This window comes from Cottoperca gobio, chromosome 21 (assembly GCF_900634415.1).
Source record: "Cottoperca gobio chromosome 21, fCotGob3.1, whole genome shotgun sequence".
NCBI classification, from domain to species: Eukaryota; Metazoa; Chordata; class Actinopteri; order Perciformes; family Bovichtidae; genus Cottoperca; species Cottoperca gobio.
This window is the reverse complement of record NC_041375.1, coordinates 17,076,041-17,099,403: the sequence shown is the minus strand read 5'-3', so window position 1 is coordinate 17,099,403 and position 23,363 is coordinate 17,076,041. Positions and strand designations below refer to the sequence as shown.

The following is a 23,363-nucleotide window of genomic DNA, read 5'->3' as shown; positions in this document are numbered from 1 at the left end:
TGGAAAGAACAAAGGAATGTGGGAGTCGTGGTGCTTTTGGAGTACAATAAGGAGGAGTTGATGATATTTTTGTGGTCAGACATTGTTGTACCGGATATCAGCATGGATTTAAACATTTTACTCCATTTAGTCTTGTATGGCGTCTTGTGCCAGGCTGGTCCAGTGGCCCCTCCTGGTTCAGTTGTACCTCGATATATAATGGAGCTGTCATCTCACGGCGGGAGGTTTTCAGCTGTGACATTCAGCATCATCACAGGAAGCTGATCCAAGCCAAAGATGAAAGAGACGGTGTGATTTAAAGAACGGAATAAGTAGATGGAGAAGTGGGGGAAAGGTCAGTTTTGTATATCTCCAGGTCTCTTCTGACAAGACAGCAAAAAGGCTTATATAAAATAAAAATGTAGATTATTTTTAAGTGATCTCAAACTGACTATTGAGGATTAAAAACTGACTTCAGGAGATTCACTATTCACAACTTAGCACATGGGAACTAGTAGCAATATAAAGCCCCGGGAATGATTTTGGATACTTTTAAATTAACCCCGACTCTTCTGATAAGGCTGCTCAGGGGCCGGGCTGAGATTACAGCACTGTATTACAGAAGCAGGCAGATACATTCCCACAGTGAATCCTCCTGGTGCCGTTATTGAAAACACATGTGGAGACTGCACTCCCACTCTCCCATGGGTTCCATCGCAAAAAATCAAAAGCAGAAAAATAGAAACAATTTAAATTTACAGCAAATTAAAGTACCTTACAGCGCATCTTTGCATGAGCTGCGATGTGAGTATGTACTCGCATGAGCCGGTGTATACAGTGCGCTGTAAGGGAAGGGTAGGACAGAGAGGTCAGTGGCAGCTGAAGCTCATTGTGATTCAGGTCATGTGCTGCAGAGGTTCCCAGGGTGACTCGACTACAGCGGGGAGCTGACAAAGAGCGAACGGCGGAGGGAGGCAAACCTGCTGATAATCCTGTCAAATGACTTGCATACCCTCACAGCACATACGGACGCGTGACCATGCATATGTTTGCATTAGTGCGTTCATAATAAGGACAGCTTTAATACAATCCTTACTAAACTAAAACATGATCCATTTGATCTAGCCCCTTAATCTGTAAAATAATATCAGTGTTACCTTTACAAGAAGTAATTAAAGTATTTTTCTTTTTCTTCCAAGCTGCAGATGAAAAATATCAACAAGAATAAAATGAAAGGGAAAGTGATGATTGGGCTGCCACAGCTGTCAGAATTATTCTGTCACAGTAGGCCAACCTCCAGGCCTCGAGAGGACAACCATGAAAATAATGTCCCCTTGTCTCTACCTCCTCCTCCTCCTCCTCCTCCTCCTCCTCCTCCTCCGGACATTTCTCATTTCTCCCCACTTTGCCTGCCCGCCCTCCCTCCTCAGAGCCCGTCTGGACTGCTAGAAACATATTGATTTTGCATAAAAATAATTACGCGTCCTGTTGTGACCGTTGTGCTGCTGAATATCTAACAACGCATCGCTCTGTGCATTTGTGCGAGGACCTCCCACTGTTAGTCAAGAGCGCCATAAATCAGAAGACAGATATAAATATTATGGGTTTGCTTCGTTAGTGCAGACACTAAACAAGCAGCAGCAGAGATTCAATCAAACATAATCTGCTGGGCTTGCAAATGTTAAGTCACGGTATTATATTAAACTTACACCACAGAATGCTATCATGCCTGAGCCTAACACAGAGTATCATTAAAATAAAGCAGAGGGCAAGTAGGGGGTTTCAGGCAGCTGGAATTACCAAAAAGATTGGCCTCTTTTTCCTTCATTTGCCTGAATCCCTTCCAGGGCGCTTCAAATTCTGGACCCATGCTGGTTATTCTCCACTGCCACTCCTTCCCAGAGCCAGGATTACTGTCACTTGCTCGGGGGTGGGGGTGGGCTAGGGATGGTGGATACATCACTTCACATTTAGGCAGAAACTCCACATTTAGTTTAGCTAGATAAAAGAGCTGAATAATACATTTTAAACGGCTATTATAGTATTATCACAGAAATATATTGAATATTGTAAGTTATGTTAGAATATTTCCTTTTCAAATCAGCATACAAAAACACAGCTTTCTCATCCAGGAGTCCAAAAACTGTAACACTCGCAACACTGTAGTATGCTCCCTTCATGACATTTAGCAAATATACCATCCAAAGAAAAAGAAGAGATACTTGTTTTTTTTAGGAATCATTTCCAGGTATTTAATTAAATTATACCTGAATTACACGTTGCAGTTTTCAATGTTGGCCTATATCATTTTGGAATATGTATCCAATAAATTGAAAGAAAAATTAATAGCAACTACAGTGTCTTTGTATAATTTGTGTGTGAAGGGAACCACCCACCACCTGCAGAATTAAGAGACAGCTGTGAGTACTGTAGAGCACTGTAACTGTGAAAGCCAAGGCAATCAATAGGTTAATTAAGAGATTCATTAAGTGTAACTGTGAAAGACAACTCCCACAAGGTCAGGCCAAGAAAAATACAAGCCTTTCATATGTAGTCTGAATACAAAACGTGTCAAAGGGGTAATTCTTAAATGATTTGGATTGATTAAACAGCCAGAAGGCGCCAACCATGCCTCGCTTCACCCCCGGGACAGATGGTCTTATTAAAAAATACACTAGAGAGCGGAATTAAGAGATTATATAGTGGACAATACAACAATGTCAGTACAGCAGGTTGAAGATTACATCTGACACTTTGCTCGTGTGGACCAAAAGATTAAGTCCATAATTAGATGCGTCTGAGAGAACGGTCAAATCTGACCACAAAAATCAAAGAAAATGAGACAAAAACAGAAACGCTTCCATGGCACCAAGTCCTCATCCGTCTTCTGCATAACAAACTGGAAAAAACTGCAACCCTGAGAAGTCGCATCCAATCCTCAATCTGTCACAGCCCAACAAGCCCAAACACGAGGCGAGCAGGGCTCCTGTTTCATGCATCTATATTCCCAGTAAACCAAGCCAGTACACACCAGTATCATTTACGTCTCCATTGAGCTTCCCCTAAGGTCTAAATTTTAGATCAGTTGTGAGACAGTAATCAGAAATGTATGCGTCTGTAATTGCGTGGGCACGAGTCTAAACCAACTGTTTCAATATTTAGTTTCCAAAATCAAAGTATGTGACTCTGCTGGGGCTGGAAGACAATATCAGAAAATCTTAAATTAATGTCAGAGGCAGAGGAACAGCTATTGAATTAGCGATCTGGGCATTGGCTCAGACAGATCCGTGACAGGCCAGGTATTCTTTACAAACACCTCAAACCTGCACATACTTCAACAGATACAAAACAGATTGGACACATTCTTGCAGAAGCTTTAATATCCAAGATATGTTAATCAACTAGAAGTAAATGTGCCATCCTGCCTGTATAAACAGCAGCTTGCTGATATTGGAGCAGACACACTGATCTACATAATCACTGTGATGTCTGCTTATGTGCTGTGTGTGCATGTGTTGGAGAGATCAAGACAGAGAGAGCACAGTAATAATATGGGATGTCATTACGATACGGTGCATAAGCATTAATAGGAACATAATTATTATGTAGATCCTAGTTTGCCAAATTCAAAAGACATTAATAATCCTAACACGTAAAGATGCAAAATAAGCAGCTACAACAAGACAAACATTTTACCCAATGGAAGAAGGTTCGGATCCTAAAACCTTGTGAACTTCTTTAAAGCACTTTGATTTGTAAGGTATTAATTTATTTAGCCAAAAAAAGAAAATACATGTCTGTATAGGAGGACTACATTATCAGTTTCTTTAAATCTATTTTCCAGAAATCTCACTTTATCCCAATATATATAGAGATATCATGATATACTGTATATCGGTGTTGCAGTACAAAACTACTTAAACTGCGACAAAAAATCTTTTTTGAATATAGTATACAATGCCCATTATATGGTGCCCCTGTCACAATATTTAAATTGGTTGCTTTGAGAAAAGATATTCAAGTGAATCAATCATCAAATTAGCTCCCAATTAATTTTCAGGCAATTGACTAATAATGGATTAATCAACTAAGTGTTTGGCATTAAAGACTACATATACCATGACAGAGTATAATACCCATATCATCCACTCCTAATTAAGGCTGACACTAATGATTATTCTTATTTTATATTAATCTCTCAATTAGTCCTTCAATTTGTTTTTGATCACATTCCAAACCACAGTCTGACTCTAATTGATGAAGGAATTGGGTTCAATAAAAAGGTTAAACTGACATATAATAGGACACTTAATGTGAAGGACGAAGACAAATGCATTTGCCAGAGTAAACTTTACTGACGGACAACATCCCTCAGCTCCAACTGCTGTCCTGAGACATGTGTGGCATCAACACACTCGCAGATGTATGTCTCTATACTCACTCCAGACCTCCACAGAGTGGGAAACAATGAGAAGAAGATGAGCCTTGGGAGCTTGTGTGGTGAAGAGTCTTTCCAGAGCTGCAGCAGCAGGCAGGCCTCTAGAGGAATGTTTCGGTTGCTGGTACTGTCCTGCCTCGAGTTCCCTTCCCCATAATCTCCACCAGTAATAAATAATGACAGCTGCACATGCTGCTTTACTGGTGAGGCCAATCAATTGGCCTCCTTTGAGATTATCCTTAAACTACTTATCCCTCAGTGCAGTAAATCCAGAGGCCCTCTGCCCTGTGATGTAGTCGAGTTACTGTACTCATGATAGCTGTTGTGACCTTACATCCAAAACCTTGTCAAATATAGCCACATTTTATCCCACACACGTAGGAAAACATGCATTAGCTCTTCCTCATATTTAACGATTACCAAAAGCATTGTTAAAATTCATCTTCGTCTTTAAAACTGTGGCATCCATTGGGGCGAAACCTGCATCGACTAATTGTGTAGAACGTAAGAGGTTGAAAGTAATCAAATCAGACCAAACACAGGCTAATACTTAGATTTAGAAATGATTTTGTCAATAGCTGCAGAAACACAATCACTAGGGATACTCAGAAGCCAAACATCAATAAGTCTAAATCGTGTTTAAGCAATTTACTATATTCACAATGAACCTCTAATTATCACTTGGCCGGTGTGTGTGTGTGTGTGTGTGTGTGTGTGTGTGTGTGTGTGTGTGTGTGTGTGTGTGTGTGTGTGTGTGTGTGTGTGCTGGGATTTCCCTGTCAGAATATAGCTGACCTTAGGAGCACGCAGCTGTAGAGACAAGAGCCTCAAACCAAGGCTGCACTTCCTGCAAACGAGGATTAAGGTCATCAACCAAGAAACCAAGAAAGCACTCTCGGTTTGATAAAGCACCCGTAATGCCGCTGCTATAACAAGTGTACAGTAAGATGCCTATTGAATTCAAAGTAGGTGGTCATTAGATCTTTAAAAAAAAAAAAGCCATTTGTTTAATGCCTCTGGGCACCCTGGATGACAGCAATAGACTTTAAATGAGTGTCTTTTTTCGCATTAACGCTACAGGAAAAGTCAATAAGATTCATCCACTGGGGACCATGACTGTGAATCAATCCAGTACAAAAACATCTGTTTCACTATATGTGTTGCTGGAGTGGGTTGGAGCTGACAATGTGTGTGTGAAACTGAGCCGTTGTCGCACTGATAAGTAAAATAAGCTTGGTGGTAGGAGACCTGCATTGAGAAATATGTGATTGGGATTCAGAAACATTCAGAAGAGCTAACCCGGGAGTCAAGTCACTTTGCAGTGTAATGCTGCAGTGAGTGTTATGCGTCACAGTTTAAACCTTCAGCTTTCTGTGTGAACCACTCGGTGACAGGGAGCATTAGCGCTCGTCTACACAGCAAGACAAATGTGGACACTGTCCCGAGGTGAAATCTCACATTTAGGGGGTTGTCGGAGCAGAACACGAGCTACAAACATAAGCCGGCAAAGAAATGCGGGGAGCAGGCAGTGAAGGCAGCTGTTGCTCCATGTCTGCAGGCCACCGGGTCCAGCAGGAATTTAGGCCTCAGTGATACAGAATACCAATTCCTCTGGAAGTCAGAGCAAACCCAGTAGCCATGGCAACATAAGGAAAATGTGTGATTCCTAATCTTTGAGAAAACCTAAAAAAAAAAAACATCATCTGGAGCTGAAGGGAAGCGTGTGGTTGAGGTTAAATAGTGAGTAATTATCTTTTTATTTGAATCATTCTATGGTGTAATGTGTGCCCTACTTTTAGAAGCACAGCATTTCTTTGCTCCATTTCTGCGTGTAATAATGTTGCAATTACCGTGACCGTAACCATGGCTGTTGGAAGCTAAAATACATGGGGATGCAAACACCACACCCTGTTCATGGCTTCTCAAGCACACCCAAAAAACCATCCCTATGTGCTATGAAATTAGTGAGATTTTAAGATGACTAGCAAGGATGTGACACACACACGCACACGCACACGGATATGGTAACACTGGACTCTTGCTTTAGAGTGCTGTGTGAAGGGTTCTCAGAGACAGAAACAACCCACTCTGCCTTATTTAACAGCACATAAACAATAGATGAGGCGTGAACATGGGTGTTTCTCAGAGTGAAGGGGTGTAAGGCAGAGATTAAGAGGTGCTCTCTGAAGTGTTTTGGGTTTGAATGCAGGCCTGGGGTTTGTCTCACCATGTGAGGTTAGCAAGCCAACGCTGGGCGCGACCCAGTGCTTTCAGTCGCACAATGCTGGCTTACTTTTTAAACCAAGGAAAGATCTCCATGGTTACCTACAGTATGCAAGAGCATGGCTACCCTGCTCTAGAGGAGGTTCAGTTCGGAGGATCGGATCAAAAATGTGTAAAGAATCTGTCTGCTAATCGTTGCATTCTGTGTATCCATCCAATCTAATTTCTCTCTTGTTTTGTTACATACACAGCATTTGATCTGTTGAAGATGTATGTGATTAAATGCGTGTTTTATTATCAACGAAAGGGCAGTAAGCGTCTGACAGGGTCACAATTTTGCTCTCATAATACCGCATGAACACTTTGACTCTATTACTACTAATAATCACATTTAAACCACATGGCTGTGCAGTGTAATCCCTTCACTTAAACTCAATCATTTAAGTGTAATTCCACTAACCAAATATATGCGTGTATTAGGTTAAATGCTTCCATGCCGTTTGTCTGTTTAAAAGAAGGTCAACTGAGTTCATGCGAGTGAGCACCCAGACAACATTTCTCTGGAATGGACTTAAATTAAATAAAGAAAGCGAGTCACACTAAAACCACAAGACCTGCGTCTCCAGCAGAATGTAAAAACAACATGATAAGAAAATCAATCCACTACTTAAAGAAGAGAAAATATCTGCAGAATACACAAATGGGAAAAGTCACAAGAAATTCATTCTTTGCGCAGCAGAACGCCACGATTATATATCGTGCATCAAATATTAATAATCTTCAACGGTATGTGAATCGAACAGAGGATGTGTCAGCACTTAACGTGGCTGACACCTCTTATTCAACTTCAGCGTGTCACCAGGACACAAATGAGAAAGGATTCATTATGACTTTGACAACAGCCTGTTGGAGCTGGCTATTCTACGAGCCCTTGCAATGACAGACACTCTGAAGCAGTCATTTGCTGCTGTCCAGAGACTCCAGAGACCTGAATTGCAGAACAGACCAACCCCCACTGGTTGTGAGAAAGTGATCGGCCCCGGCCCCGCCCCCCCTCCCCCCCTGGGACACATCCTTTGATATCTATTAAGGGGCATTCCCACACTGGCCCCATTGACAGAGCTTTGAGTCTTTGGGTGCTGGACTCCCGTGCATCACTAGAGACAGTTGTGACGCCTAAACTAAAGCTCAAAGGAGCCCAAACACACCTAAAGAGAGGAGGAAACCAAAAACAGGGCAGATCAAATCTTCTGCTTCGCTATTCTCTGTGGTAGCTTATGCAACACTTTAATTATGAGGGGTAGAAGGGTGAGTGTAGTCAGGTCAATACCTATCCAGCAGGCATATGGTTTGAGATTTCACTCTCTTCCTCTTTTTTTCCCTCTCTCACACACACACACACACACACACACACACACACACACACACACACACCCTCATGTCCCTCACTCAATCTTTGCTTCACTCTCCCTCACTCTCACTCTCCCTCTCCCTCTCCTTCACTCCATCAACCCAAGAGACCCCAAATTCAATTACTGCTAGGCAGCAGTGGGAGGCAGACTCAGCTGCACAGGTACAGCTGCAAGGAATTCTGATAAGCAACATGTCAAGCAAATGCATCATGGGAGCTACTTCACTGCAGGCAGAGCAACAGCGCTGACCAAAAAACAGAGCCGGGGTGAAATTCAGAGTTTCTGTTTTAATTACCGCTAAAGTATGGCAGAAAATAACAGGAGAAATGGGCCTCTCTGGTGCAGCGGCACATTTTTCTAACAGATAAGAACATTTCAGGATATGAGAGCAGGGAAGGTGAAGCCAAACCCCCATGAGTAAAATAAGGCACTACAGGATAAGGATAATCCCGTGATATCACACTGCTAGTCGGGTCTGACATTATAATTAGCCCTCTGAATCTCAATGAGAAATTCATAATTCATTGAAGAGGGGCAGTGCTGCGGTGAAGCTGCTGAGCATCTGGGGCTAACCGGTTCCCATGAGGGTTTCACCCATTATTTGAGACCAGGAGGACATCACAGAGGAAGTGAAGGCCAGCTAGGAGCAGCACTGCTGCCACACCCATCATGCACTGTGATGTCTACCAACCCTGCTGCTACTAAGTCAATGGGATACAGTGCCACAGCTCTTGAGAGCTTAATGAAAGGATCAGGACGCTGTCATCAAAGGGCAACATTCAATGGAATAATGTATGTGCAGGAGAAGTCAGAGGATCCACCTTCATGCGTCTGTCAAAACACCTCACAAAGAGATCACAGGTTATGTTTGCATTCACCTCATCCTTTCATTGTGACATGACAAACGGTGATACGGGCAGATAGAGTGTACTTCACTGCTGTCTGAAGCAAACAAACATGAGGATCCTCCACAAAGAGACATCCATCTTGGTTACCATAGGAACAAGACTTATTATAAAAAGAAAAAACAGGCCTCATTTTTCCCAAAAGCACCTGTGCACAGTATAGTAAGTAGTACGTTATAATGGTGTCAAGACACAACCTGACAGCTTTCCTCAGCAGCTCTGTGCTGGATGTCCTTCACAGGAGACAGCATGACGGTCGCAGAGTAAATGGCTTGTGGCAATGTAGGATTGCACTACTTAATCTGTGTTTACAACAGGTGTCTTTACTGGTGCTTTACAGAAAACATTGGATGGAGGTATTACCCGTTCCAACAACGATGCGTTTCTCATATTCCTGTGAAAGAAATACAGCAGGAAAATGCTTTTCTGTTCAGGTGCAGCATCTCTCACAGGAAACCATTCAGTTACGCACATTCCTAGCAGATGCACGATGCATATCTAATTACAGCATGCTGTTAAGAATACGCTCACAAAAGCCTGGGCTGATGATGGACAAGCATTCATTCATAGTATTAATCCACTGCTGCAGACCTGACGAGAAAACACTTTGGGCTGTAGTGGATCTTTGGCTGCACATGCAAATCCACTGAAGACATAGCGATCCTAGATTGTTGATCTTTTAGTCTCTTTTCTAAAGTTAAAGGTAGAATAATATGAATTATTTTTTGTGTACTGTGCAGTCGGCCTATCATAGCTGGAAGCTTACTGGCTGGTGATAATGACGATATTAAAGATCAGCATTACACCTATTTCCAATCGAATTTGTGTGCGAATTCATCTCAACATGTTGATGTGTTTAAGATCTCTCTTCCTTATCAAATTAAAATGTGCAGGTAGCCCCGGTGTAGATGTAAACGCTTCAATACATCGATTTGCTGAAAAAGCCGTCAGTATTCTTAGCCATCAGCCACCACATAATTCTCACTGTTGCTCCTCTCCTGTGTCTCCACGACCCATTTACATTTTTAGGATGTGAGGGAGGAAGATGGCTGTACGTGGGAAAACAGCCCCCCCTCCCTTCCCCCTCTGCAGGATTTCAATTTTATGCCATGAGAGAAAGGCAACCAACGGATCAGAGTTCATGAGAGGAAAGTATGAGAATATTTTTCAGCAAGTGCAAGAATGATGCAAGGCACATGAATGCACATTACTGAACACCGTTCATATTTCCAATGGCGTGTATCATTTACGAGTGAATGATATGAAATGAGGCTTTCATCCTTGTACTGCACGTGTGAGCCTTCAAAAGCACCACAGCGCAGCTTTACAGTAGCACATACTTTGATGGTGACACCAAGCATATGACCCCCCCCTCCCCCCTTAAATCCTTGCCAACCCAAACACAATGCCATATTTCAGGGGAACCGGGTCAATCAGAACAGTGACACCAAGACAAGCTAATAATCCCTCAAAAGTTATTGTCAGTCATATTTTAAGTCAAGGAATTTGAATACGAAAAATCATCTTGCGCTCGTACCCACAGGGCACGGTGAGGTAAGCTCTGTCTTCTGAATATGTTAGTCATAATTGGTGTGCAGCAGCGTATCTCCATGCCAGCGCACTAAACTCACATTAATGCTCTGCATGGATACCCCCCCCCCCTCCTCCTCCTCCTCCTCCTGCCCTCCCCGACAGATATCAGTGGAAGACAGAACTCTGCAGCATGGCAACCAGCTCAGACGCTCCTCGTCCACCTCTATGTGTAGCCATGGCAACCCACACATAGACCGGCGTGATTCCATGTGGCCTTTACAACATGACTTTGTGTAGCGTTGAAGCGATGCATGTTCACGGAGAGGGCATCGCCCGGGGACCCAAACTATCGCCTCAGAGGGAGCGCACACACACACACACACACACACACACACACACACACACAACACACACACACACACACACACACACACACACACACACACACACACACACACACACACACACACACGTCGTGGCAGTTATGCCAACAAGGTGCTAGCAGCAAAAGGAGGGATGATAAACAATTAATAATTATTTTCCATGGCAGGAGGCCTCGGAGAATAACAGAGAGAATAACAACAGATTAACGTAGGCTGAAGCAATACTAGTGGGACAGCAGACTTAAAGAACAGAAACAAGAAATGTTTCCATTTTAAGACTCCCAAAAGTGAACAAATGTAATATGTTAGCCGAGCAGACAGCTGTGACAAACATCAGATGTCTGGATGCTTGGTAATTCCCAGCCTCCTCGCTGTATCAAGGCCTCGTTCCGATCGTCTCCACGGTCAGGCTGCAAACACTTTCTCGGGTGACATGGGAGATAAATTCAGAGAAGTGCTATTTATCTGAACACTGTCTGTAATAATCCTTTTAGTCACAACTCGCTGTAAAGAGCCGCTTACTTAAGGGGGAGGGGAATATTGCCATGGTCACCATATCCTCGCATCTTTCTACCGGTTTGCTCCTGTAGCTCCTTTAAAAATTAAATCTCCACAACAGAGGCACACCTCATAAACCTAGAAATGACCATCTGCATCAGGAGAACGCTACAGTCACACAGTCAATCCAAGTAGACGTCACCGTTACTCGTGCATGATATTAGGGAAAGGGGAGTGACAGTAATGGGTTTAGAAAACTCATTGACATGGTGGGAGAGAGTTGGATTTGTTGCTTTGGGCTGCCCCATTCTCCCGAATGCTCTAACAGCCAATCAAATCTCATTTGTATTCATATTCTGCCAATGACAGCTCATCAAGAAAATATTGGTGCCAAATCATTCAACCACCACCTCTGCCAGTTCTCCCCCCCCCCCCCCCCCGATAAAGCACCGTGAGGCTGGAGAAGCAGACCGTGACCCAACCGCAAGCTCAGAGTTTAACAGGATTTAGCACACTGTTTCGAGACGAGACCTTCTTCCTCCCTCTGAGCGTGGCCTTTTTTTTAATTTATTTTTTACAGTCGACATGTTGCGTTTGAAAATGCACAACATGCAACATGAGATACAAAGAAAGTGGTCTGGGTGTAGCGGAAATAATATGTGGCGTGAATTTAAATTACAGTCTAACCAGGCAGAGGAAATGTTGCAGAAGATAAAGGTTCTTTCACGTACATGTGAAGCTGCCAGTTAGCATTCATGTTGGTTATTACAGGATTAATACTTTATAACAACAGTCAAAACAAACAAGTGCTTACTAACCAGGGGTGATTTCCCCTCTCAATAAAAACAATATAGAGCAGTCGACACAGACAAGCAACAATCTAAAAATAAATGTGGTTTAGATATAAGAATCTACATCACGATGAACGAGTACAGTTAAACCAAAAGGTGCTTGTTAATCAGTGAGTTATAGAGGCAGATCACCTTTTAACAGGTGTAAAAAGTCCATGTCCATGTCCAAAAAGATTGAGCATAATTTACTAAAGCCAAGAACATGCCATTTACAATCACATAAGACAAAGAAAAGCACAAAATCCTTTGTTTCTACTGTAATTTACTTAGCATTAGTCAATTCAACTAATTCAGTAATTGATATTCTGATATGTGCTGAAAATGTAGCTACATATGCACCTAGCCGACGCTCTGTGTGCACCTGGGCCTTGATCCACAGGTAGCCACAGAGCAGAAAGCTCCCAGCTCCTCCCCCACACTGCTAGTCCTTGAACTAACATACTGAAGCTGTTGAAGACCGAGCTGAAAGAAGCCCTTCATCGTGTGTCTACTCATTAAGTCGGGACCTCATCGCCATTCAGCTGACAACAAGGCACGTTGGAGCTGTTTCTAATTGCTTCCAATCACAATGAATGGGTAACAGCATATGGGGGGTGAAGTGGTGGGATGATGGTAAACCCTCTGCACTGTGGTCAGAGTCTTGCTCATAACCCCCCTGTATCCCGGGTGGCCATTGCTGCCCTGTAAACATCCTTTAGTTATGGGAATGGGGGAAATAAATCTCTTAAGCATCAGATGCCGTGTCTGTGGCCCAAAATCTGTTCACTATTGCCACAAGTCACAAGCAGAAAGGGATTTCACCTCATATCTCACTCAGTGCAAGCCTCTGTATCTGCTCTGCTGTGACAAATGATGGACGTGGTAGTAATAAACTATAGATCCAGCCATGGGGAAGATGCACTGAGATCACGGACAGCGTGGTCAGCTTCTCAGAGAGGGATGTATTACGCCCTGTCACATGAACTCTGTAGCTAATACGATTGTGACTCAGTGGGTTGAGCTCACACATGCTTCCAGCCAGGATGGGGAGAGGGCTTTACATTGCATAAGTATTTTAAAGCTCCCATTGAGTAACGCAGGCTTCATGCTTTTCTAGGATCTGTAGACAGATCAGCGTGTTATATGTTATAATGATGGACTATCAGGAGGCGGCGTCCAAACACCTCTTTATCTACTCATTAGTAATCTGAACTCACTGATCAGCCCTAATGATTCTCAACTACCACACGCTGTGATGAGAAAACGATACCGAGAACATTGTACACTGATTATGTACAAGGTCTTGTGACTTTGCTGTGGATGTGAAACAAGATTGTACTCTCTTTGGGCTAAAAGTCAACATCAGCAGGCACTGGTGTTTAGCAGGTCACGCAAGGCTCATGTGCATTTCATTAGTTTTGCAAGTTGATCTGATCAACACAGTCATTAGGATGCATCATCAGGATCAGCATGAATGCTTGTACACACGTTGGTGTCAATCCGTTGAGATGTTGTGTATTATTAGTTTAGTTTGAGTTGTTAGATATTGGATTAGATAAGTCATTTGCTAAAAGAGAGGAAAAGTGGAAAAGTACGAGGATCACAAAAGTAATTCAGGTTCATCCACAGGGAACCGTAACATAATAATAAATAATAAAGTTTGGAACTAAGCGGTGGACCAGCCCAGCGTGGCTAAAGAAATATGTTTTACTTGTGCCTGTGTATTCATTTGCTGGAGACTTAAGTGGTAATTAGGAAAGCAAAAAGTAATATATTGTAGTTTAATGAGGCTGTGCAGGGTACAAATCTCATATGGAAAGCAAATGAAAATGCCAAGAGATGAAGGGATCTGTAATTAATGAATTCAAGATTTCTCTCTGCACAGTAGCCTTTAAAAAAGGGGGGGCTGTACCGTGACTGTAATGGACAAAGCGATGGCTGGAGAGGACAGACTGCAGTCCATCACTGGCTCATTAGAGGTAGAGAGCAACAACAGAAGTAGTAGAACAACATGAGGGAGCGATAGAGTTGTGTCTGAGTTTCTAATGGCGAGCGCCTGTGTTGCTAATGTCAGTTTTAAAGGGGAAGTGGAACATTATACGTCGGGTTGTATTCGTTAGTATTCTAGCAGTAAGGTTCGGCAAATGGAGCCTGACTGTTTACTTCATTCATAAGATGAAGCATGACTCTCCTCTCTCCGCTCTGCCTTCATCATCCCATCCCCCCCACCTCCTAACCCCTAAATAGACGCTACAACCACCCTCCTTCACAGGCAACTTCTGCAGAGCCTCCACCAGCCATCAGCAAACATGAGCGTCAAAACATGGGTACAGACAGAGTCACTGCATGTTGGCCCGAGGACTACAAGACAGACTGAGGGCTACAGTCTGGATATCTTGCTCTGCTGAACTCTGCACGAGCAAAATGGACTGAGGCAAGCTGCCCATTTTAATTTGAAAGTATTCCATGAAAATCCACAACGAGAAGGTGCAAGCAGACCATTATGTTTTGGCTCATGTGTGCTTATGTATCTGTGCCAGTCAACCGTTGTCCAGGTTTGTGCAGCCAAACATCATCAGCATCAAAACAAGTGTGTTCACAGCCAGAGTGCTAAGTAGGCCACAGCATGGTATGTGACCCACGAGATGGCTCGATGGCCCCTTTTTGTTTCTCGACCATCTGATATTCTGCCCGCTGAGGTGGAAACTTACCCCTCTCAACCAGAGGAGCAGGAACCGAAGCCTTCAGTATCAGTTACAGGGTGAGGTTAGACGTTAGACGTTTTCTTAAAGAGATAGACATAACAAATATATATATATTTATATATATATATATTTAATCCAACCTTGTGTCACTCTGACTATAAAATCATCTAAGATGAGTCGTCTCTTCTCGAACAATACTGCATGTTCCCGCTGAGAAATAAAGGAAACTAGATAATTGCTTGACAAATGTAGTTTGTAGACCATGCAGTTATCTCACTTCACTGCTGCAGGGGAGAGATTAATATCAGCAGGAGGATCTGAGACAAGTTGACGTATGTCTTCTGTATCCTTCATCTACAGCTGGACCAAAAAACACATTGGGATGTAGCCGATGCAAACGAAAGGAAGTTACTGCTAAAGTTGAGCAGCTCACTCCGAGCATCCTCGCCAGATCAAGTTCTTGAGATGCATCTATGGGCTAAAAGGGGACTTATCTCTATCTACTCAACATGTAATGTAATATAACCCTTCGGTCTTAGGAAGCAACACTCAACTTAATGTGAAAACTGGAGCATGTTTCCTCTCTCTTTCGTTATTTATTTAAAAAGATAACAGATCTCCCCCCCCCCCCCCCTCGAATGTGAGCCGCCTGACAAAAATGTACTCCTTGCACACCTCTAGGCAAAAACAACATCGAGCACACTGAGATGTTTTTTTTATCTCAAGTGCTGACTTGAGATAGAGGAGATAATGTGTGTCAAATTGAGCATGAATAAAGCTTTCTGTTCACGGGAGCCTTTAGTTACCGTCTCCTGAGCAGCACCTTCAGCTCGTTTCTGCCCGGCGTGTCTGCTGCGGTGACAAAAGCTGTTTTTAACTCGCCACAGCTCAACTAGACCATCATGGCCCTGCTATGTCCCCTAGAAGGTCAATTTAGCGGAAAAGCCCAGGCTATGTACGCGTTACTACCCCTGCTATGCGGCAGGAATCGCACTATAGTGCTAAAGCTGTTTCGTTATCTCCATATCAAACGGTTTGAAACCTGACACCGAGTGGATACAGAAGATACAGATGGAGAAGAAGAAAGATTAAACCAAAGCTGTAGTATGTACAAGTCTGACATGCATCATATTAAAAGAATACAAAGCATCAGTGTGTGTATTGTGTGGAGGGTAGAGCAGCCTTAAACACTGAGACTTTGGGACACCTAAACTCCATGAGAATCTACTGTATGCCAACCAAACTCTGAGGTTTATATCTCCTGAGAGCCTTAGAGAGCAGTTTCCCTGCAAGTCTTTACAGATTACGAGCCCTGAAGCCGGCTGAATAAAGTCCCTTCCTCACCGGCTCTACCTCGTATCAGATGTAGGCATCACTGGCTGGATGATATTCGATTTTGTGCCAGTTTTGGCAAACTGATTATTCTAACCTGGAGAGAAAAACAAAAACAAACAAAGCTTTAATGCCTCACTTAACCAAAAGAACACAACAAGTAATGTGGGTTAAACGAGGGCAATAAAACAGGACCTCACCGTGAGAATCTATCGAGCCTTAAGTATTAGAACACATGATACCACTAGGAAGATTAGCAGTCATGCACAGGCAGCTCCGCCGCCCGCCTTAGGAGCAACATTTACCCATACTGCCTTGGGAAACAGCCAGAAGGATACATCCACTCTGCACTGCACGCTCACCAACTGTCAGGAAAGCTCAGCCGCTTTAGTGCCTGCCGAGCCCCATTCACACACATTAAACGAGTCCTCTGTGGCTGCTGCTGTATCTGTTTCCCTCCATCACCACGTTTTACTTCCCTCTATCTACTCATCTCGTTCTTCTCTTCCAGGACTGTGGTCACAGCATGATGAAATAAATCTCTTCACTTGCTCCACCCTATGTTTCTACCATTTAAAATCAAGGTCAGAGAACACCTTCTCAAAAACACCACAATTTCAGAGGACTGCTGGGGAGGTGGGGGGGGGGGGGGGGACGTTGACGTCATTCAATGTTTTTCTTTCCGTCAAGAAATCCCACAGAAACAACATTAGTAAGTCTCTCAATATGTTCCGACTAACCAAACTCCCCCCCCCCCCCCCGTCTGTGGCACTCAGCTCCGAGCCCATTGGTTCCTAAGGAAGACATCAATCTTTTAAAATGGTACGTACGTATAGTTTGATAAAAATAACAATAAGGCTCAGTCATTTTCTAAAACAGATTTTTACTCAAACAGGAGCAAATGGTTTGGTTGTTGGAGACGATCTTCAGCCGTGGATTCATACACATTTTGTGAACTGGTATGTATTTACGGCAGTAGGACGGTGTATGTGGGACTGACTCAAAAATAAACTACAGTGATAATGAAGGTCATTCAGGGACATGGCGTGGCTAATCATTTTTTAATAGTTTGGAGCTTAGAGGAATATGCTCTCAGGCTTTACACGGGCACTACCTGCAGTGTACTGTACGTGTCTCGGGCTTTTACTTTGGAAGAAGGAGATAATATAGGGAAAGATAAGTCAAAGCAAACATTTTGTCTGTTGGCACAAGGTGAAGAATAAAACGTGTATAAAAGAATGATTCTCAAAATTAAAGTTTCATGGTATGATGATGCCTGCAAAGTATCGGCTTCACGTCCACACAATCGGTCTGTAGAGCTTTAATATGTATTTATTTTGCATTTAAAGAATTATCCGCTTACAATATGACTTTCACAATTAGCATCTAATTTTAGCTCAACTGACTACTGAACATAATCTGTGCAAATGGCTTAGATTTAAATGTCTAAAACGCTGATCTCTGTGATGAGAAAGCTCATCCTCTAAACCCTGAAATCATGAATGGAATCCAGACGGCAGTTCTTCTCATTCAAAAAACTATTGTTGTCTCTTTTGTGTACCTGCCTGCTTTCATAACAGATCTAAGAAAGCAGATGGATTCTCACCCTTCATCAACACACCAACGTGAGACAGAAGTGTGAAATAAAATGGTGTCCATGGTTCCCAAAGAATATCCTGAGAGGTTGTCAGGAGGACACAGTGGAGGAAAAACACATGTAGTAATAGATGGCAGCTGTAGAACAGGTTTGAGAGATTAGGAAGCAGTGAATAAATACCAATACAATAACCTGGAGGAACCCTGACATGCTGAAATGATCCCTCCAGTTTCATCTTTGCATTCAACAACTTAACATCATGCAGTTGCCATGCCAACCTGTTTTCAGACGGCTGCTGCTATAATGAAAACGGGAAATGCTTCTTGGCGACTGTGCAATAATAACAAGGAGTCCCAATCCGACATTAGTATTCCCATCAAGAAATGCGCCCGAGCAAGAAGGCTTGAAACAACTCACCGAGATGTCAAAGAGCTCCTCTGTGTCGTCCAGCATGCGGACCCTGACGGTGACATGTCGCCCGGGGGGCATGGCGGGGGGTCTGTGCCCGGGGTCCAGTGTACTGATGCCAAGAGTCTCCGGGGCTCCAAGACGCTGCCCTGCTCCAGAGGCCATCGGCTCCGGGTCTGACTCTGCCATGCTGAACTGCGATGCTCACTACCCAGCCTGCAACCGAAGCCAAGAGAGGAAAGTCAGGCAAACACGTGCACACGCAGCCATTCACTTGTACCTGCATGCATCCAGTATGAACACAAAGTAATGCAATTGAAGAGTTACAAAAAGTGGTAAGAAACCTCCTGTTACAGAGCTTCTGTGATGCAGCAGGTGAAATTAAAATAAATGAATCAAGGGGCCCGGAGGACAAGCTTCTCAACAGTCAGTGTCACACTGACACAGAAGTTGCAAACGCAGTATTTGCACTCGTCACTAATAGATGATAATTGTAGCCTGTGGGAGAATGAATTACTGTAAAAAAAAAGGAAAAGATCTAAGCATGTTCTTGATTTCAAAGTACAAATCAAGCAGCTCTAATTTGATTTGACAGACAAACCACGAGGCCAGAATGTAAAATCAAAGAGTAAATGCAATGACAGTTGATTGGTGAAGCAAGGCCTTAAGGTCAACGACACACAGACATGTTCTTGGTGGGGTTTTAATTGGTCTCGAGGGCCTCAATGGCAAATACAGAGGACACTGTAGTGAAGAGAATGAGCAGTGGATGTACGTTATCAGAGAGCAGAGTAAAAAAAAACAGTGATGGAGAATACTGTACAGTCAGCTGTGCTCATATAGAGTCCACATATTATCCAATATCCATTTTCCACGGTACATTGAAAGATTGTAGAGTAGCTAAACTAATTTGAACTAGAAATGATGTGAATTTTAAAGAATCCACATCAGTAAATGGTTAAGATAGATAGCTAAAGGTAATGGATACATGGTGAGCTTTAAGTAATGGATCGATGGTTTAAATAGTTGGATGAACTGTTGAAAAAGTCAATCCTGTGGTGATAAGAACCACTTCCCTGTGAAATTCAGCAATGACGGGTCCCATCTGATATTCAAAATCACCGTGGAGGTGCGGTGTGACTGTGTTTGTCCCAGGTGGAGGACTGAGTTTGGACACAGTGGTTGACTCATTCACTCTTGGTTGACACCAGAGTAGGTAGGCGGCTATCTTTCCCCCCCCCCCCCTCATGCATTCACAGCCAGATCCCCCGAGGCCATGCTGTCCTGCTTAATTCTCTCTTCATTGCACATTCCAACAGGCTGAAGTCATCCTGAGACCTAAGCGAGAGCTTCACCAGAGCACTGAGGCCAGTGGGCAGTCGCTCAGCCGCCGCAGAGGTGAATGACTGCTGCCAAGTTTAAACTGAAAGCTGAATAAGGCATTTAAAAAAAAGGAGTGGATAATGTAATCCAGCAGAGTGCACGGAGAAAATAGGCCAAGGACAGTGGACACTAAATTCTGTCTGATGATGGTCTGCCTGACGCTTAGGAGAGGCACATAAAGACATTCCAGTCAAGTAGATTTGATGAATAGTGTAAGATGGTCCAAGGCTGACAAGTAAGGCTGCAACTAACGATTCCTTTCATTATTTTAAGCCGTACATTTTCTGTTGATCAACTAACTGTTAATTAACTGAGCGATGCAAAATACCCAGATTTATTCAACTCTAATGGAAAATAAACTCTCATCAAGTCCCTTTCTGCTCTTGCTTCTTTTAATTAAAGATCAATGAATCATTAAACTCAACATCAAACAAGTAAACTATCTGAGTTTTACACATTTGAATGTCATGTTGTGGGAGTTTCAGTCCTTTCCTAGAACTTATTAATAACTTTGCTCACTGATGCTTGAAGCTAAGGGACCCAAAAGGATTTGGATTCAACAAGCAGATTCCGGTTTGATAAAAAGCTAATGAAGCCCAGCCATAAGGGCCAAAGTGTTACGTGAGCATGTTCTCATCATATCCACCTGCTGTACACTCATCAGCAGACTAACACTCCCTGAGGCTGATGGAAAACAGACCAAACGCTGTCATCGGGAGCATGAATGGCATATCTTTCAATCCAGTCATTTATGACAGTTGATCCTCCCACCGTCATCACTCAGTGGCCCTTGCCTTGATTATTGGCAAGTGTCTCATGCCGAGTCTGTAAATTCATGTCTTATATGACCTGCACATGCATGCTGAGTAACCAGACACCCGTCAAACAAAGCACCAGTGAAACAGAGGGCAGTGAAAGAGTAGACAGTGATTATTTCAGCCAACACGTACCCTCCACTGCACCAGGGATCATTTATCAACCAGTCATGAGTCTTTAGTCTGTGTGTTTCCTCTAAATGGGTAACTCAGGTCCAAACAAACACACAAAACAGTTACCAGTTGTACAGCTGGCACCTTGCTCCAGGGGCCACAGTGTGACATAAAGCATAGCTGCAGTACACACAGTTCCAGAGGGACATTTACAGACCCCTGAGTGTTTTTCACCCTGCCTTTGAACTTGTTTGCTTGAAATTCCCCACAAGTGTGTAACATGGAGCCGTGACTGCAGGCTCATAGAGTATACAGGGTTTTAACAGTGGCTCCTCTGTGTGCAGGGGCACAAGGGGCCCCCTCGGTGCGGTCCAACACAGCACAGCTGGAATCCTTTAGTGACAGCTGGATGGCCAGAGGCCGGGGCTGGTACATCCAGCATTCTACCTGAGGGAAGCCCCACAACATAAAAAGAAAGAGCTCAATTTCCTCTCTGTTTTGCAACAGTCACTGATACCTGGGTGTGGCTGGCATTGCCTGAATAAGTTCCCACTGTATTATTGGCACGGTTGCATGTGTTCGTTAAGTGAAAAGAATGACAACCAACGGAATACATGCATGTTGTAACCAGAACTTGGCTGCCATTTAAGCCTCTCATAAAACAATCCTGGATGATAATGGAGAAAACAGTGCAGAAAATTGTGATGTCGGGCAATCAGTGAGGTTTTTCCCCACCTCACACAGTCTGGTAGTGTGTTCACACCATTGATGTAATGTAGGTTAATAGAGCAGGCTGCTGTAATCCTCAGGACATTTTCAGCCAGTACAGTAGATGTAACATTTAATGCACCGCCTGGACTCACCTGGACACCTTCTGGAAACTAAGTGACAGATTAAAAATGCTGTTCCTGATCATTAAAATGTCACACAGGGGCATGAAGCATTTACAGCTTGGGAACATCAACGACTGCGGCGTCTGCACACATCCATACAGCTAAGATCTATCTGTGCAATGCAACCCACATTGGAGGACAAATAGGACAGTTAACTGGCAGCACATAAAGAATTGTTTTACTCACAGTGATAGTTATTTTCCCTCCCTCGAAATCCACAGGATCACAAAACAACACGGCAAAAATACTCCCAGGACTTAACCCTAAGCTCATCAAACAAGTTGAATCACTTCCCCTAAGAGCACACAGGGTGAGGACTCAGGCTGCACGATTCTTACCGCTTCTCTCGAAATGCGGACTTATCCACGCGTATGTATTTCCCAGCTGAAAGGAGATATTACATCCACGTCCAGCGATAGTGACTAAAAAAATGAAGCCCGGTTGAGTTTTTAGATGCAGCTCAGATCGGAGAGGAGGCTTTCTGCGGTCGCCATGGCGGACGACTGAGTGAGTGAGCCGGGGGAAAGACGGGATTACATTGAACCGAGCGGCGGATCCACTCCCGGTGCCTTCTACTCAGACAATGAAGGAGGCGCAGCACCTCCACCTTCTCAGCAGCACCGTGACACGGAAGAGCAGCAGCACCATCTAGCGGTGACGACTGGAACAACTATATTCAGATCAGTTGCTTCAAAGCTTTTTTTGGGTTTGACTACTTTTGACCCCATATTACATGTTATGGATTTAATTTGGTAGTTAGAACAATAATAATATGTTTTCTCTGATATACAGTACATTCACGTGCACATACATTAAATCAGGGATGTTAGGAGGTATGAGAGAGGAGAGCCGAACAATACTAAACCTTGTATCAAACCAAAAACGATATCATTCATTTCCATAATTGAGATAATCCATAATCTGACAATAAATATATATTGAACAGGCTATGTGTCCAGGAGGCTTAATTCAAATGTAAAAAGCAAAAAAAACACAGAAATGGGAAAAAAACTTTTTCCCCTTCATCCCATAAATCATCTTGTGCCCCTCAGATTTAGTTTGGGACCAGATGAAGGATCCACTTCCAGGTTGTGAACCACCATTATAAGATAATAAGGAATATTACTAATATTCCTATAGGAACTTCATGGTACTCAATTGTGAATTATATCTGCATTTGTTTGCCATTTATACATATCATCAATTGTGTTTAATACTGCTTAATATTTCTGTTTAGGCTTGTTAAATGTAAATATGTAATAAATACAATAAATAGCCACCTCTATAAGCCTATGTATCATATGACTATGTCCCTGATAAGACCTAATTACCATTATGTTGCAAAGTTAGTGTTAAACCCCTTTACATGCAGCGTTGATCTTTGATCTTATATACATAGTCTATTTGATATCATTGGTCTCCGCTAGCATTACAATTCATTTATTTACACAGCATGACTTTGTCATAACTGACCCATCAATTGGGTTTAATTTGATCTTTTAAAATGTTGTTTCCTTTGGCATCATGGTGTAGTTCAGAAAGTTTCCCAGAGAGTATAAACAACAGAAGTCTATGCGTGAGAAAAATGCTAAACAATCATGGCAAATAAATACAGGAATGCAGAGTCTCTGACTAATGTATATATATACATATAGATACAGGGGAGTGGTTGTGTGTTCTGTACGTGTGGCCTGTTTATTGTCACTATAGTAAGACAGGGTCAGCCACGAAACAGCTTCCACTGCCAGAGATTCTTTGTTTTGCTCATGGACACTTCTGCAAAACAGCTGAAAGACACTCTTTTCTCTTGCAGTATACAAGGCTATGACTTAGGGTAAATTCATTTGCTTAGTGAGGTGCATTTTTCACCCAATGTGGTTGAGAGTAAAGATGCCATGACGCCTGACTTGCCCTC

At 43.0% G+C, this 23,363-nt stretch overlaps 1 protein-coding gene across 2 annotated transcripts in view; it reads right to left on the bottom strand.

Moving 5' to 3' along the window:
* Positions 1-22,038, bottom strand: part of LOC115026135 (FERM, ARHGEF and pleckstrin domain-containing protein 1) — a 48,054-nt gene extending 26,016 nt beyond the window's left edge. Inside the window, exons 1-2 of one of the 2 annotated variants that reach the window (XM_029458775.1) lie at positions 21,635-22,038; positions 18,253-18,459 (exon numbers count right to left, since the gene is read on the bottom strand). In XM_029458775.1, coding sequence (XP_029314635.1) covers positions 18,253-18,432 — 180 coding nt within the window. In that variant the 5' untranslated portion in view covers positions 18,433-18,459; positions 21,635-22,038. The remainder of the gene's footprint in view (positions 1-18,252; positions 18,460-21,634) is intronic. The other variant, XM_029458774.1, reaches the window with a different exon arrangement.
* Between the last annotated feature and the right edge of the window lie 1,325 nt (positions 22,039-23,363).